The 14773-nt window shown below is 39.2% G+C and overlaps 1 protein-coding gene across 3 annotated transcripts in view; it reads right to left on the bottom strand.

Annotated features, from left to right (window-relative positions):
• TBC1D22A (TBC1 domain family member 22A) overlaps window positions 1-14773 on the bottom strand; it is a 162219-nt gene that overhangs the window by 69125 nt on the left and 78321 nt on the right. For all 3 annotated transcript variants that reach the window (XM_070755361.1, XM_070755359.1, XM_070755360.1), the window contains exons 9-10: window positions 9983-10089; window positions 5151-5226 (exon numbers count right to left, since the gene is read on the bottom strand). In XM_070755361.1, coding sequence (XP_070611462.1) covers window positions 5151-5226; window positions 9983-10089 — 183 coding nt within the window. The remainder of the gene's footprint in view (window positions 1-5150; window positions 5227-9982; window positions 10090-14773) is intronic.

Genomic DNA, 14773 nt, shown 5'->3' with positions numbered 1-14773 from the left:
TCAGGTGCTTTGGGGAATAGCTTGACTCCCTTTTCTTCTTCCTCAAATACTGGAAGACTGCTATAATTTAATCCCCTATCCTTTTTATTACCTCCAAGGTTCCTTTCAACTCTGCTATTTGGTTGGTCATCCTCCCCACCTCTCGCGGTCGGAGCAAAGCACCTGGATTCTTGTGCAATGCATCAAACCCTCCAACAAACACACATACATGGAACCCTGGTGGTAAATGAGGCGCGGCCAAGGGTACAAGGCAAACAGTCCCATTCCATTCCCATTGCTCCTTTATCAATCCAATTGGCTTTTATGCCATCCTTGCAAAAATATTCAAATCATAAATGCAGCAGCAGAAGAGTTAAGATGGGTAATTCGATCCCTGCCTCAAAATATTGGGTAAGGTTCAAGTATCTATATTCAACATGTGTTCTTGGTAGGATGTATTTTTTTTTAAATTAAACAACTGTAGTTCCTATCAGATGTACAAATGATGGGCTGCAGTAATCAATCAAATTAATAAAGGATTAATACATGTAATTACTATTTTACTTCAAACTCAAACAATGAACATTATATTGAATTTCCCTAGCCCAGAAAATTAATTTCAATTGATACATTTAATTTTACTGTCTGAACCAACAGGCACTACAGCACTAAACTTCATAAATCAGAGAGGTAAATCAAATGGTACAAGCTTTGCAAAGAAAGTTTGCTGTTTTATACTAAGAAATGAACCAGATCGTGTTCAGTAAAACTGAGTTTTTGAAGCAGCAAGCTTTAATACACCTTAGAAAAGTAATTAAAATAGTTTGTCTTGTAACACTAGGTATACAGTTTAAAACAGCTTTGCTTATAAATATTATAATGCAACAAATTCTTTGAAACCGAAACCTTAATCCACCAAGATTAAATAAAAACCAACTCTTTCATAATTCTAAGAGCTGTGCATTTATTATAAGTGGTTCTATAAAATATATGATGGGAGCGGGGAGAGAACCCTAACAGGCAATAAAGATATATGACTTCATTAATAAAGATTCCATGTAAATTTGTTTTTGACAGTATATTAACATTAAGATAATTAAATGTTACTTAATTTTTCAGGATGATTTTTCATCACAATGAGAGACTGTGTAGTAGTATTCTAGTCCTTCCTTAGTTTTGAAAACTGTTTGCATGATTTTAGACCAGTGACTATCTTATCAGCAACCTAAAACAAGGTTTGTTGTTATGGGGAACCTAGGAGCCAGGAGTAATAGGTATGCTCACTGCCTTGAGGTGACAGACATTATATTTTTATCTCTTTTTTATTTTGTCTATGTTCTGCCGGCGTGTTTCAACTGCCCGTAATTATAGGGTAATTAGTCCAGGGAGACACACACCACACGATAAAAGGAAAACCCAAAAGTTTTTATAAACAGAAAAACAGAAACAGCTCCCTTTTTAAATGTCAAAGGGATTTTCTGGTACACACAAGGCACAGGTTAAATGCAATCCAATTGCTCACCCAATAACTGGGAAATTGAGTCCAATTCTAAAGTGCAGAGAGTCCACACACAATCTTGAACAGCACAAAAACCACGATTTTGACGAAACAATGAATCAGATAAACTACCACAAGGCTAAACCAGCACGCTGTTCTTTTTATCTGTAGCACTAATTACAGCAGCCCCAAGTGGCCTCATTTTCTCTTATAATAATCCTTCAGTTGTTGTCTCCTATGCATCACACTCCGCAGTCTGCATTGGCTGCCGATCAGTTACCGGTCACAATTCAAAGTGTTGGTTATGACCCTTCATGGCACCGGACCAGAATATCTTCGGGACCGCCTCCTACCACACGAATCCCAGCGACCGGTTAGGTCCCACAGAGTCAGCCTTCTTCGGGTCCCGTCGACTAAACAATGTCGTCTGGCGGGACCCAGGGGAAGAGCCTTCTCTGTGGGGGCTCTGACCCTCTGGAACCAGCTCCCCCCCGAGATTAGGATTGCCCCCACCCTCCCTGCCTTTCGTAAACTCCTTAAAACCCACCTCTGTCGTCAGGCATGGGGGAACTAAAACATCTCCCTCTTGCCCATGTTGTTTTGCCGTTTGATTGATTGACTGTGTGCCTGTTTTTTATATATATTGGGATTGTTTTATGATTTTTTTTAACTTAAAATTGTAATGAGATTGAGGGGCATTGGATTTGTTACTATGTACTGTTTTTATTATTGTTGTGAGCTGCCCCGAGTTTGCGGAGAGGGGCGGCATATAAATCCAATAAATCTAATCTAATCTAATCTATCTATAATGCATAATTTCATGTGATGATAAACGATGATCAAATGTATGTGAATATTTAAGCACATGCTACACTGTCAAGCATCACTCTTTAGCAAATCTCAATGCACAAAGAAAAAAATTGCCATGATTTACAGTATCTTGGTAGAACTAAGTTTATATTGCACATTAAACCATAAAAGTGATTGTCTCAAGAAGCTTGTCCAGCTTACCCTATTTGAAGAATAGCATTTCTTTGGCACACACCAATAATTGACAGGCAGTGTCACAAATATATGCTTAGTTCTGCTTGGCATCATTTTGCTCATTAATTTAAGAAACTCCAAGAGAATATTTTCAGAACCGGTAAGCATTATCTCCTGAAATTCATTTAATTAAATCCTGCTTTAGCAATATGACAGTCAGCATTTCATGATGGGAGTTGTTTTAAGAATGAAGGCAGAAAATGTTTCAAAATGATCTTACTAAACATGTAAAAGCATTACATCTACCCTTTCATGCCTTGTAATTTATTTCTAGTATTAAATATGTTATTTACAAAGCTAGTGTTAATTGGATTCCATTTAAAAAATATTCACAAGGTCCCTTGTAACAAAGCAATACACAAACAACACATAGTATCAAGGAACAGCTATATTTAAGGAAAAAATTCTCAAATTCTTATTGAGCTTAATACACAGTGAAGCTAGCTGCCTTTGGTAAGCAGAAATCAGTCTGCAGCAAAGTGATTGACATTAAATGTTGATTACATTATTTAATAAAATGTAAAGTGAACGGCCCATCATCTAATAGTTTTTCTTTAAGTGATACCCTGCAGTAAGTTTGCAAAAGCCACGGTGCCCCACACTGGCTGGAGATAACACATTACTTAACAAAAGCTGGATCATTATGTGCGTGGGTGTTTGTGTGCAGCAGGGGGTGGGGATGTTGCAATGTAACCAGTCCTTATTTAATAAATTCAGTCTTTTTTTTTCATTATATGAATGGAAATCAATGGGCCGAATTCCTGTCTCTTAAAGCTACAACTGTATTCTCTGCTTCTTTTAGAGCAGAGGTGTCAAACTAGATTTCTTGGAGAGCAGGATCAGTATAGCAGTTCTACTCTGCAGGTCAGGGGCGGGGCATGGGGGTCCTGCCCCATTTTTGGCCTGAATACCCTTCTGCAGCACTCTACTGTCCAAAAGAGGCATGGGGTGGCCACGTGCGCCCTCCCGGGGCTCTTTTTATGCTCCATGGCTTCCTGCAGCATGCAGCTGAAAATGGGCCTCCCAAAGCCCCCCGTGGCAGAGTGCTAAAGGAGTCCATTTTCAGTGGCAGAGGCCAGTCCTTTGATCTTCCAGGGTGACCCCGTGGGCCGGATTTAAGCACCCCATGGGCCAGATCCAGCCCACGGGCTTTGAGTTTGACACATTATTTGTTTGTTGGTTTGTTTGACTTCTATGCTGCTACATATGGACTATAAGACACACCCAAATGTCCAGCCTCTTTCGGGGGGCATCTTATACTCTGAAAAATATGGTATTTAAGCTCTTAATTATATTATTGGTTGCTGTTGTGGTTAGCTCTGGCCTAGCTCCTGCCCTAAGGAATGTGCAGGGGGATGTGGGGGAGACATCCATATGCTGCAGGCCTGTTTTGCTCCCAGTGGTATCTGCCGACAAAGTCTCCTCTGACCACGGAGGTCTGAGTGACAGGGAGGAGGAGAATTTGGCAGACAGCCCAGGAGGAGATCAATCATCTGTATCATCCCTGGATTCTGAACAAGAATTAATGACACATCCATGCATGCGTAGAGTGATGCATAGGAAGCAACAACTAAAGGATTATTACAAGAGAAAATGAGGCCACCTGTGGTTGGGTGGGGCTGCTGTAATTAGTGCTGCTGCTATAAATAGCAGCGTGTGGGTTTGGCCGTTGTGGAGAATTATCTGATCGTTGTGTTTCATGAATGTCTTGCTGACTCCGGCCTTTGTTTGTTGACTTTTCACCACTTTGAAACCAAAGCAGAGCAAAGTGTGTTTCACTTCTTGGAAGAAGACGGGCTGTGACTTTCTTCACAGCTGCAAGCTAAGTACTTACGAACTGATAAGGGACTTGTACAAACTACCAGGTTGTTTGGGGACGAGTGCTCTTTGCAATACAAAAAGAGTGCTTAGTTTATTTTCAATTTTGTGATAAAGAACATTGTTTTGAATTTTCAAATGTGTGTGTGTCTGAAATTTGTACCTTTGAATTTTTGGGAGGCTCCTACCAGAGAGTCTGGCAGAACAGTTACAGTTTAACTCAACTCCTGTATATGCCTTTTCTTTTTTATGTTTTTCAGTCTTCAGGGTATCCAGGGGAAAGCATTTTAAAATTCCCTGATATTTCCCTGACATTTCCCTGTAACTTGCGTTCTAGTTGAGGGCAGTCGTAGATGACATCATACCAAATGGCTAAACCATGGAGAAATATCGGTAGCTTAGGAAGCAAGTTGTTGCCACAGTTATGCTCACTTTTACTTGATTCTGCCAGGCAGCGCGATCGGGTGGTTTTTTTTAACTTGATTTTTCCCTGGCTTTTAAACATTTTAATACAATTTGGTTTTTTCCCGATTTATTCTGGTTTTTTTCACGAATTCCCTGATATTTCCCGAACCACTGATTTCCCTGATAATTCCCTGATTTTCCTGTTTTCCAGGTTTGCTGGACACCCTGAGACTTTGTTCTTAATTATTTTCTTTTTTCTTTTACTCTTTATAAGAATGTCACAACCTGTAGTCACAACCTGTAGTCACAAGCATAGACTGATTGATTAGTATGGTACTGTCCAAGTTTTTAATTGAACACTGTCCAAAGAGCACAATTCAAGTTCCTCCTAGTTTTTAAGGCTTACCATCAATCCGGCTAACAAGTTCTTCCAGCATTTTCACTTTCTTCTGAATACCAGGTTGAGCAAACGTATAGTTATCCTAGGAGACAAAAACATTTTTAAAATTACCTGTTGACCCAGAGCTACAAAAAAGGGGCTTCAAAAAACTTCACCTTGTTAAATGAATATTGGATTTCAAGATAGCACTTGCTTTCCTCCCACTGGTGATAAATGACCAACAACAAACTAATGAAGTTACGGTAAGAAATGTGCCATCCTATCTGTAAATCAAATCCCTCCAAAACCAAAAGTCTTCTATTTTTTAACAAAATCCATTATCTCATCCATGTCAATAACTCCCAATTTGGAAGTCCAAATCCACCTCTAAGTCTTGCATCTTGTAACATTTTTATATTAATCCTCACCTTTTTCCCTTGCCAGATGAACTTCAAAATCATTTTATTTACTTTACAAACAAAAGGAGGAATTAGCTGGAAAGTTAAATATGCAGATTAGAAAGAAAGTAAGATATTTAGGGATTCAACTAACAGCTAGATGTTTCGCAATTAAGGAAGATAATTATTACAGATTAAAGAAACAAATCAAAACAGATTTGGAAAAATGGAAAAATCTTCAATTATCACTGATGGGAAGAATTGCATTAATTAAGATATGTCAGCACAATTCTTGAGCAATACCAATAAGATATTTTTGTCCTCAATGGAAGAATATTGCCTATAAAGAAAATGATAGTTCAAATTCTAAGCTGTGAGATAATTGTATTTCTGTGCTTTCAAAAAGAGCTACGTGGTGCAGATTTTTCTTTCAATACTTTAAAAGGGAAGAATGCACAAGCCATATTAAAGCTTTCAATCCACTAACCATTTTTCAAAACTAAGACACATCTTAAAATTCTTATTGGATGCTACGCAACATGCTTTATACATCAGTCTCTTGACAAATAGATATTTTATGATGATTAAGAAACAACAGAAAGAAATGGTAAAAACAATGCAAAAGAGAACACTTTCACAAACAGCAGTATTCGCAAACCGAAAAAAGTGCATCTGTCAATAATAAAATTATTCTGACAGGGAAAAAACAGCAGTCAGGAGAACACTGGGGCTGACAGGATCATACAATATGTTCACTGTTCTGCCGGCGTGTTTCAATCGCCCGTAATTACAGGGTAATTAGTCCAGGAAGACACACACCACACGATAAAAGGAAAACCCAAAAGTTTTTATAAACAGAAAAACAGAAACAGCTCCCTTTTTCAATGTCAAAAGGATTTTCTGGTGCACACAAGGCACAGGTTAAATGCAATCCAATTGCTCACCCAATAACTGGGAAATTGAGTCCAATTCTGAAGTCCAGAGAGTCCACACACAATCTTGAACAGCACAAAAACCACGATCTTGACGAAACGATGAATCAGATAAACTGCCATGAGGCTCAAACACCAGGTTGCACTTTTATCTGTAGCACTAATTACAGCAGCCCCACCCAACCACAGGTGGCCTCATTTTCTCTTGTAATAATCCTTCAGTTGTTGTCTCCTATGCATCACTCTACGCATGCGTGGATGTGTCATTAATTCTTGTTCAGAATCCAGGGATGATACAGATGATTGATCTCCTCCTGGGCTGTCTGCCAAACTCCCCTCTTCCCTGTCACTCACGCTTCCTTGGTCAGAGGAGGCTTCGTCAGCAGATTCCATCAGGAGAAAAACAGGCCTGCGGCATGTGGTTGTTTCCCCCACATCCACCTGCACATTCCTTGGGGCAGGAGCTGGGCCAGAGCTAACCACAACATTCACCAACTAATCTCTTGTTAAAATTAAACGGGTGCTTTATTCCCAGATAGAACTTGCCTTATTCTATCCACCTACATGGAAGTTTTTGTTTCAGCCCATGTATATTCATGGCCATGATAGGCAATGCTTAAAAACTAGGCCATTGAAAGACTGCTTTCATTGATACAAGCCTACTGAATGTAAGGCATCACAATGCATTCTACACAATGCCAGCTACATGATGGAATGATTTAAAACACCATTGTCATACTTGAAGCTATTCCAAAAAGAAATCTGACTGCTCAAATGGGGAGCATAAATATAAGTGCTTAACTCTACTGGTGTCTTCTGATATCAATTCATTGGGTTAGGTATGAATTTACAGCAAACAATGACCACTGGACTCATCTTTGATTGAAACATATTCATTGCAATTCCACATAACACTGACAAAAGATTCAGAGCAACCTTAAGCCCTTTAATATAAATTCTCTGTTTCTGTGCTAAGCTATTTTTAATTAATTCTAAATGGAATGGATTGGAATTGGAATGGAATGGAACGGAATGGAACAGAACATAAAGTTTTATTGACCAAGTGTGATTGGACACATAAGGAATTTGTCTTTGGTGCATATGCTCTCAGTGTACATTAAAAAAAGATACATTTGTTAAGAATCATGAGGTACAACACTTAATGATGGTCATAGGGTACAAATAAGCAATCAGGAAACAATCAATATTAATATAAATCGTAAGGACACAAGCCACAAGTTACTGTCATACAGTCATAAGAGCGAGGAGATAGATAATAGGAGCCATGAGAAATCTAATAGTAATAGTAATGCAGCCTTAGTGAATAGTTTACAGTGATGAGAGCACACACTCTTAGGTGTGTGTGTGTGCTAATTATACATGTATATGATGTGATTTTGCCTAGCTTCACCTGCTGCTTCCTGTCTTTTGGGAAGCTTGTGATCTGCTTACAATATTCTCAGGTACCACTGGCTGATTTAGTTTAGTTAGAACATTGCAACAGCTCAGAGCTCAAGTACCAGACGGTCAGTTGGTACACTGGGGGGCCCGAGTCACTGACACCCTCATAATGGGCAGGAAAGCTCAGGCGCCAGGCTCACCTTATGAAGGAAGCAAAGACCTTCCAAACGTCTTGGCAGTAAGTAGAAGCAATCCATGGAGAAGCCGAACCGTCTTGCAGTGGAAAAATCCATGCTAAAGGACAGAGACTGGTGGCCACTCAAGCGTGAAAGCTTCTGTGGTACATGCAACAGATCAAGGTATTTCTCCCTGGCCTAGCGCTGGTCACGCGAGCCTGAGGCTCATGTGACAATGATCAAATCATTAGTGCAATTAATTTAAGGAGCTGAAAGTTCGTTCTCAGATCAAAGACAAGACGGAGTGGTTGTGGGTCTTGCCTCCCAAGGACAATTCCATCTGTCCGTCCATTACCCTAGGGGGAGAATCACTGACCCCCTCAGAGACGGTTCGCAACTTGGGCGTCATCCTCGATCCACAGCTCATATTAGAGAAACATCTTTCAGCTGTGGCGAGGGGGGCGTTCGCCCAGGTTCGCCTTGTGCACCAGTTGCGACCCTACTTGGACCGGGAGTCACTACTCACAGTCACTCATGCCCTCATCACCTCGAGGCTCGACTACTATAACGCTCTCTACATGGGGCTACCTTTGAAAAATGTCCGGAAACTTCAGATCGTGCAGAATGCAGCTGCGAGAGCAATCATGGACTTTCCCAAATATGCCCATGTTACACCAACACTCCGCAGTCTGCATTAGTTGCCGATCAGTTTCCGGTCACAATTCAAAGTGTTGGTTATGACCTATAAAGCCCTTCATGGCACCAGACCAGATTCTCTTAGGGACCGCCTTCTGCTGCACGAATCCCAGCGACCAGTTAGGTCCCACAGAGTGGATCTTCTCCGGGTCCTGTCAACTAAGCAATGTCGCTTGGCAGGACCCAGGGGAAGAGCCTTCTCTGTGGCGGCCCCGGCCCTCTGGAACCAACTCCCCCCAGAGATTAGAATTTCCCCCGCCCTCCTTGCCTTTCTTAAGCTACTTAAAACCCACCTCTGCCGTGAGGCATGGGGGAATTGAGATCCTCTTTCCCCCTAGGCCTTTACAATTTTATGCATGGTATGTATGTATGTATGGTTGGTTTTTATATTAATGGGTTTTTAATCGTTTTTAGTATTGAATTACTATTGTACACTGTTTTATTGTTGCTGTTAGCCGCCCCGAGTCTTCGGAGAGGGGCGGCATACAAATCTAATCTAGTAAGTAACTAAGTAAGTAAGTAAGTAAGTAAGTAAGTAAGTAAGTAAGTAAGTAAATAAAGCAAGCAAGCAAGCAAGCAAGCAAGCAAGCAAGCAAGCAAGCAAGCAAGCAAGCAAGCAAGCAAGCAAGCAAGCAAGCAAGCTCCATGGCCAGACCGCAATCTCTCTCAGCAGCCAATGAAATATGGAGCAGTGCTTCAGAGGCCAAAACATTAGGGGTTGCTGGATCAAAGGGCCCTCAGCTGGAGGCTTGGCTAGCTTCAAGAGCCAACCCAGTGATTGCAGATGAAATGGCAATCAGCTAGGGAGATACAGTCATTGAAAGATTCATTGACTAGTATGGAATAATACCTCAAGAATGGGAGCAGGATACATGTGTCCTTTCTTGCCTGAGGACTGAGTCAAAAAGGGGGAATTAAGGCACAGTTGTGAAGATATACAATTTGACAGACTCAGTCCTCATTGGCTGAAGGGACTGTGTCATCCCATTCTTGGATGTTAGCTCCACCCACTATGGAGAAAGGAACAATGAACTGATTTATTGGGAGGGAGGAGTATGTTTTTAATATATCCCAAAATGATAATGGCCCAGTTCATGATAAACTATTTTTACCAGGGAGAATCAAGCAGGTAGCCCTTTACCAATAAACGCTACATCCTATTTATCAACTGCCTGCTTTTCAACATCTTGAATATGCTTCCAAACCTAAATGCAAATGAAATATGCCCACTGGCTAGAAAAGAGAAATCAATTCACCTGAATGCCATCAAGCAGTTTGCTCATGCACCAGAAACTGTCAGCTTCAATATTCTGCAGTACCTCTGTAGAAAGACTGGAAACATCACATTTTTCCAATTCCTCTTCTGAAAAAAAGAGAAGGCAAGAATGTCAATTAAATGTGGGAGACAAACACAAGATTTAAAACAATATATATAATCTTAATTAAACGTAACTATGAAGATTAAAGTGAATGTCTTTGCTAAGGACTAAACGTTCTAAGTTACGCAGTTTGACTAAAACATGAGCTTTGGTTGATGAACAGAAATATTTGGGAATTCAGTTTATTAGACATTAAAAATACCCACAAGCCATTATGAACATTTGTAAATACTTTGGCATATAAATACAAAATCTGGAAAAGATGAAAATCTTTTAACACATGTTCTCTTTCCATCAGGATCTCAACAAATCCCTAAAACTTCCAGTCATCCCAAAGATCCCAAAGGCATAGTTCCCTCTAAGCTGAGCAGTGAGCAATCGCTCACTTAATCATAATCAACTCAGAGTTTTCCAAACCTGCCCAGAAGCCAAGAGGGAAGGAGAGAGAGAGGAAGAGAGAGAAACAGATAGAAAAAAGAGAGGAAGGAAAAGAAAAAGAAAAAGAATGGGAGTAAGGAAGAGAGAAAGAAAATCAAAATCTAGTTTGAAACTAGCTCAACTATTTAAGTGGCACTTTGATATTGATATAGTTGCCCTATTATGAGCTCACTGTTATAGACACACAGTACAGTATTTTATTTGAAATTCTCTGAGGCAAAACAGGGTGGGTTTTTTATTTGTTTGTTTGTTTGTTTGTTTATTTATTTATTATTTCTGTGCCGCCCAGTCCCAAAGGGACTGCCGCTCAGACACTATACTTTTCCGCCCACCCCAAAAAAAAATTAGAGGGAACACTGCCCAAAGGTATCACCATATCCATTGAAAAGTATGGTTCATCCCCAAGGAGAGTTTAAAACACAGTAAGTGATAAAATAAATGAATTGATTAATTTCATGATGTAATAGACAAATTATACGATAGTTTAAAAGATTGTTATGATCTCCAGTACTTATCTCCCATTTTTTTAAAAAAATACAGTAAACTTTACTGAATTTAATTAGCTTCATCAGTCTAGATGCCAATGGTTTATCAAAATATAAAATACAAACTAAAAATAAAGGGAAAGTGGAAGGTAGAGAAGAGTAAAAGTATAGAGTAAAAGAGAAAACAGAAAGAATAGCATTGACTTTTGACTCTTTTCAGTGCAGTACAATAAGGTAATAACATACAGCATCAACTTTTTACTTTTACATAATAGTATAATGTATATCAGCCATCTCTATCACACCTATCCAAGCAGGAAAGACCAAAGCCAAAGTTTTATTTTTTGTACCTCAAGCAAAAAGTCCAGAAACAGTTTCCAAGTAAAAATAGTTTTGCATTTTTGTTTCTATTTTATATTTTGATAATTTAATAAAAAACTAAATACCAAAAATATCCTAAACCAATGGGAATGAATAGTCATATCTTTACAATGAAGTATGCAGTAGGAAGATCATTTCACGGCATTCCTTATGATCTCTATATTAAAAATAAATTATGGATATGGGATCATACTAGTTGATTCAAATTCATTAGCATTTGATTCAATATAATTCATACACGTCAATTCAGCAGATCATTTTCAGCTGGACACAGGAAATCTAGCAATAACTACAAAGTACTATATGGCTTACAATAGAAGAAATACTCTTTAGATTGGATTTTATTTCATTTCATTGAAACATACTGAACATACTCTTTTCCATGGGATTATAATGAAATGGATCAGCAAGAAGTTTAGAAATTACTCAATAGGTTCAGATTTTCAAATATAGAAACTTCAACATCTACACTGCGATGTTTTTCAAGAAATAAAATGTTAAATCCTACCAATGTTTCATCTCTCCCAATAAGCATTTGACGACTCTATATGCTACAAACCCACATATAGTAAGGAGGCATCATGTTAAGAAATGCCATTAGCTGTTTCAATGTATAGATCAATGGTGAGTGCTCCCAGTTTGGACTGGTTCTTCTTCTCACATGCAGGAGCGCACATGCGAACCGGTAGTAAAGGGTTTTAGAACCCACTACTGATATAGATATTGACGTATCTGTGCAGGATTGAAAGTAAAAAAATGGAGAATGTTGTGTATGTCACCTTGAGCCCCTGGAGGAAAGTAGGACATAAATCTAATAAATGTAAAGATAATTTACAATAGAAAAGACAATTACAGTAAATTGCCTAGAATATGTCAAAAGTGATCCATTTAAGAAAAGCTAAAAGGACTAAGAACAGCAGAGGAGTTGTTGTTGTTATTATTATTATTATTATTATTATTATTATTATTATTATTATTATTTATTAGATTTGTATGCCGCCCCTCTCTGCAGACTCGGGGCGGCTCACAACAATGATACGAACAATGTATCACAAATCTAATATTAAAAGTCTCTAAAAACATCTTATTTAAAAACAGACATACACATAAACATACCATGCATAAATTATATAGGCCAGGGGGAGATGTCTCAGTTCCCGCATGCCTAACAGCAGAGGTGGGTTTTAAGAAGTCTACAAAAGGCAAGGAGGGTGGGAGCAATCCTAATCCCTGGGGGGAGCTGGTTCCAGAGGGTCGGGGCCGCCACAGAGAAGGCTCTTCCCCTGGGTCCCGCCAGACGACATTGTTTAGTTGGCGGGACCTGGAGAAGGCCAACTCTGTGGGACCTAACTGGTCGCTGGGATTCGTGCGGCAGAAGGCGGTCTCAGAGATATTCTGGCCCGATGCCATGAAGGGCTTTATAGGTCATAACCAACACTTTGAATTGTGACCGGAAACTGATCGGCAACCAATGCAGACTGCGGAGTGTTGGTGTAACATGGGCATACCTAGGAAAGCCCATGATTGCTCTTGCAGCTGCATTCTGCACGATCTGAAGTTTCCGAACACTTTTCAAAGGTAGCTCCATGTAGAGAGCGTTACAGTAGTCGAACCTCGAGGTGATGAGGGCATGAGTGACTGTGAGCAGTGACTCCCAGTCCAGAACCTGGGCAAATGCTCCCCTCGCCACAGCTGAAAGATGCTTCTCTAACTTAACACTGGAAACTTATATAAACATATTCTTATTGGAAAGTAACGCTTTAACAACCGCTGAGGTTTTCAGATGGTTTCAAAATAAGAATTCAGGTAGGCCTCAACTTACAACAGTTCATTTAGTCACTGTTTGAAATTACATCATCACTGAAAAAAGTGACTTACCGTATTTTCCCGAAAATAAGACACTGTCTTATATTTTTTTTCAACCCTGAAATAAGTGCTTGGCCTTATTGCTATGCACTCAAAAGCCTGATTGTCAGTGAAGGACTACTAAAATTTTTACTACCACATTGTGGGTGTGGTTTATGCAGGACGCCCTGCATTTTCTTTCAACATCTTTCAGTGCAAATTGGGTACTCTGGGGTGGAACTCCATTTTTGCTACCCCACTGCGTTTCCCCCCATCCGGGAAGCAGTCCACCCCTTCCGATTGTGATTATTATCAGGCGGTGTCTTATTTTGGGGAAGACAGGGTATGACAGTGACAGTTTTTCACGCTTAGGACTATTGTAACATGGTCATGTGATCAAAATTCAGGCATTTGGCAATTTGATCATATTTATGATGGTTGTAGTATCCGGGGATCATTTGATTATCTTTTGCAGCGTCTTCTGACAAGTCAAATTCATTTAACCTCTGTGTGATTAACTTAACAAATGCAGTGATTCACTTAACAACTGTGGCGAGACAGGTCGTAAAACTAGGGCAAAATTGCCTTAGAAACATAGAAACATAGAAGACTGACGGCAGAAAAAGACCTCATGGTCCATCTAGTCTGCCCTTATACTATTTCCTGTATTTTATCTTACAATGGATATATGTTTATCCCAGGCATGTTTAAATTCAGTTACTGCCTTAACAAATGTCTCACCTAGCAACAGAAACCCTGGCCTCAATTGTGGTCGTAAGTCGAGGACTACCTGTAAATGTCATTTTTCTTCCTCTAAAAATTGAGGAAATAGCATGCATCTTCATCAATACCTACTACACCAAAAATCTATAATTACAATGTCTCAAATGTCTCTCATTTTCTTGTTTCCAGTGCAATTTTCATCAGACTTGTGTATTTTAGTTTACAAAGCCATGGAATAGTACAACATTTCTTGGTTCACCACCCAAAAACACTTCTCTCCTAATTTTTCAGATATAAATGCTTGCCAAAGAACTCCTTCTGTATTCAGTGGAGCTTTATGACATAACACAAGTTAACGTTCTCTTTATCTTGCTTCAGATTTATCCACAGACTCTATGACTCAATGACCCTTTAAAACTGTTTTCCGATGTGTAGCAAAATAGATATTTGCAGCAAAAAAGAATTTTTTAGACCTCAAGGGCATCTTTAAGAAAAAAATATTTGACTTTTTCTGCCACTGAGCATAAGGTCTCTTACTGGTTTGCAATAAATATTTAAGTTTATAAGATAATAATGACTTATCCTTTGTATTATTTTCCTGTAGAACAAGGTTAGCTTTGAAAATTGCCAGGGAAGAAATAGGAGTTAAACACTAGAAATTTGTTATACTGCACATACATATGAATACATTCGCATGAAACAATATAGGAAACAGAATACAGTGATACCTCGTCTTACAAACGCCTCGTCATACAAACTTTTCGAGATACAAACCCAGGATTTAAGATTTTTTTGC

This window comes from Erythrolamprus reginae, chromosome 6, assembly GCF_031021105.1.
Source record: "Erythrolamprus reginae isolate rEryReg1 chromosome 6, rEryReg1.hap1, whole genome shotgun sequence".
NCBI classification, from domain to species: domain Eukaryota; kingdom Metazoa; phylum Chordata; class Lepidosauria; order Squamata; family Dipsadidae; genus Erythrolamprus; species Erythrolamprus reginae.
Note: the sequence above shows the minus strand (reverse complement) of the source record. Positions and strands in the feature narration are given on the sequence as shown.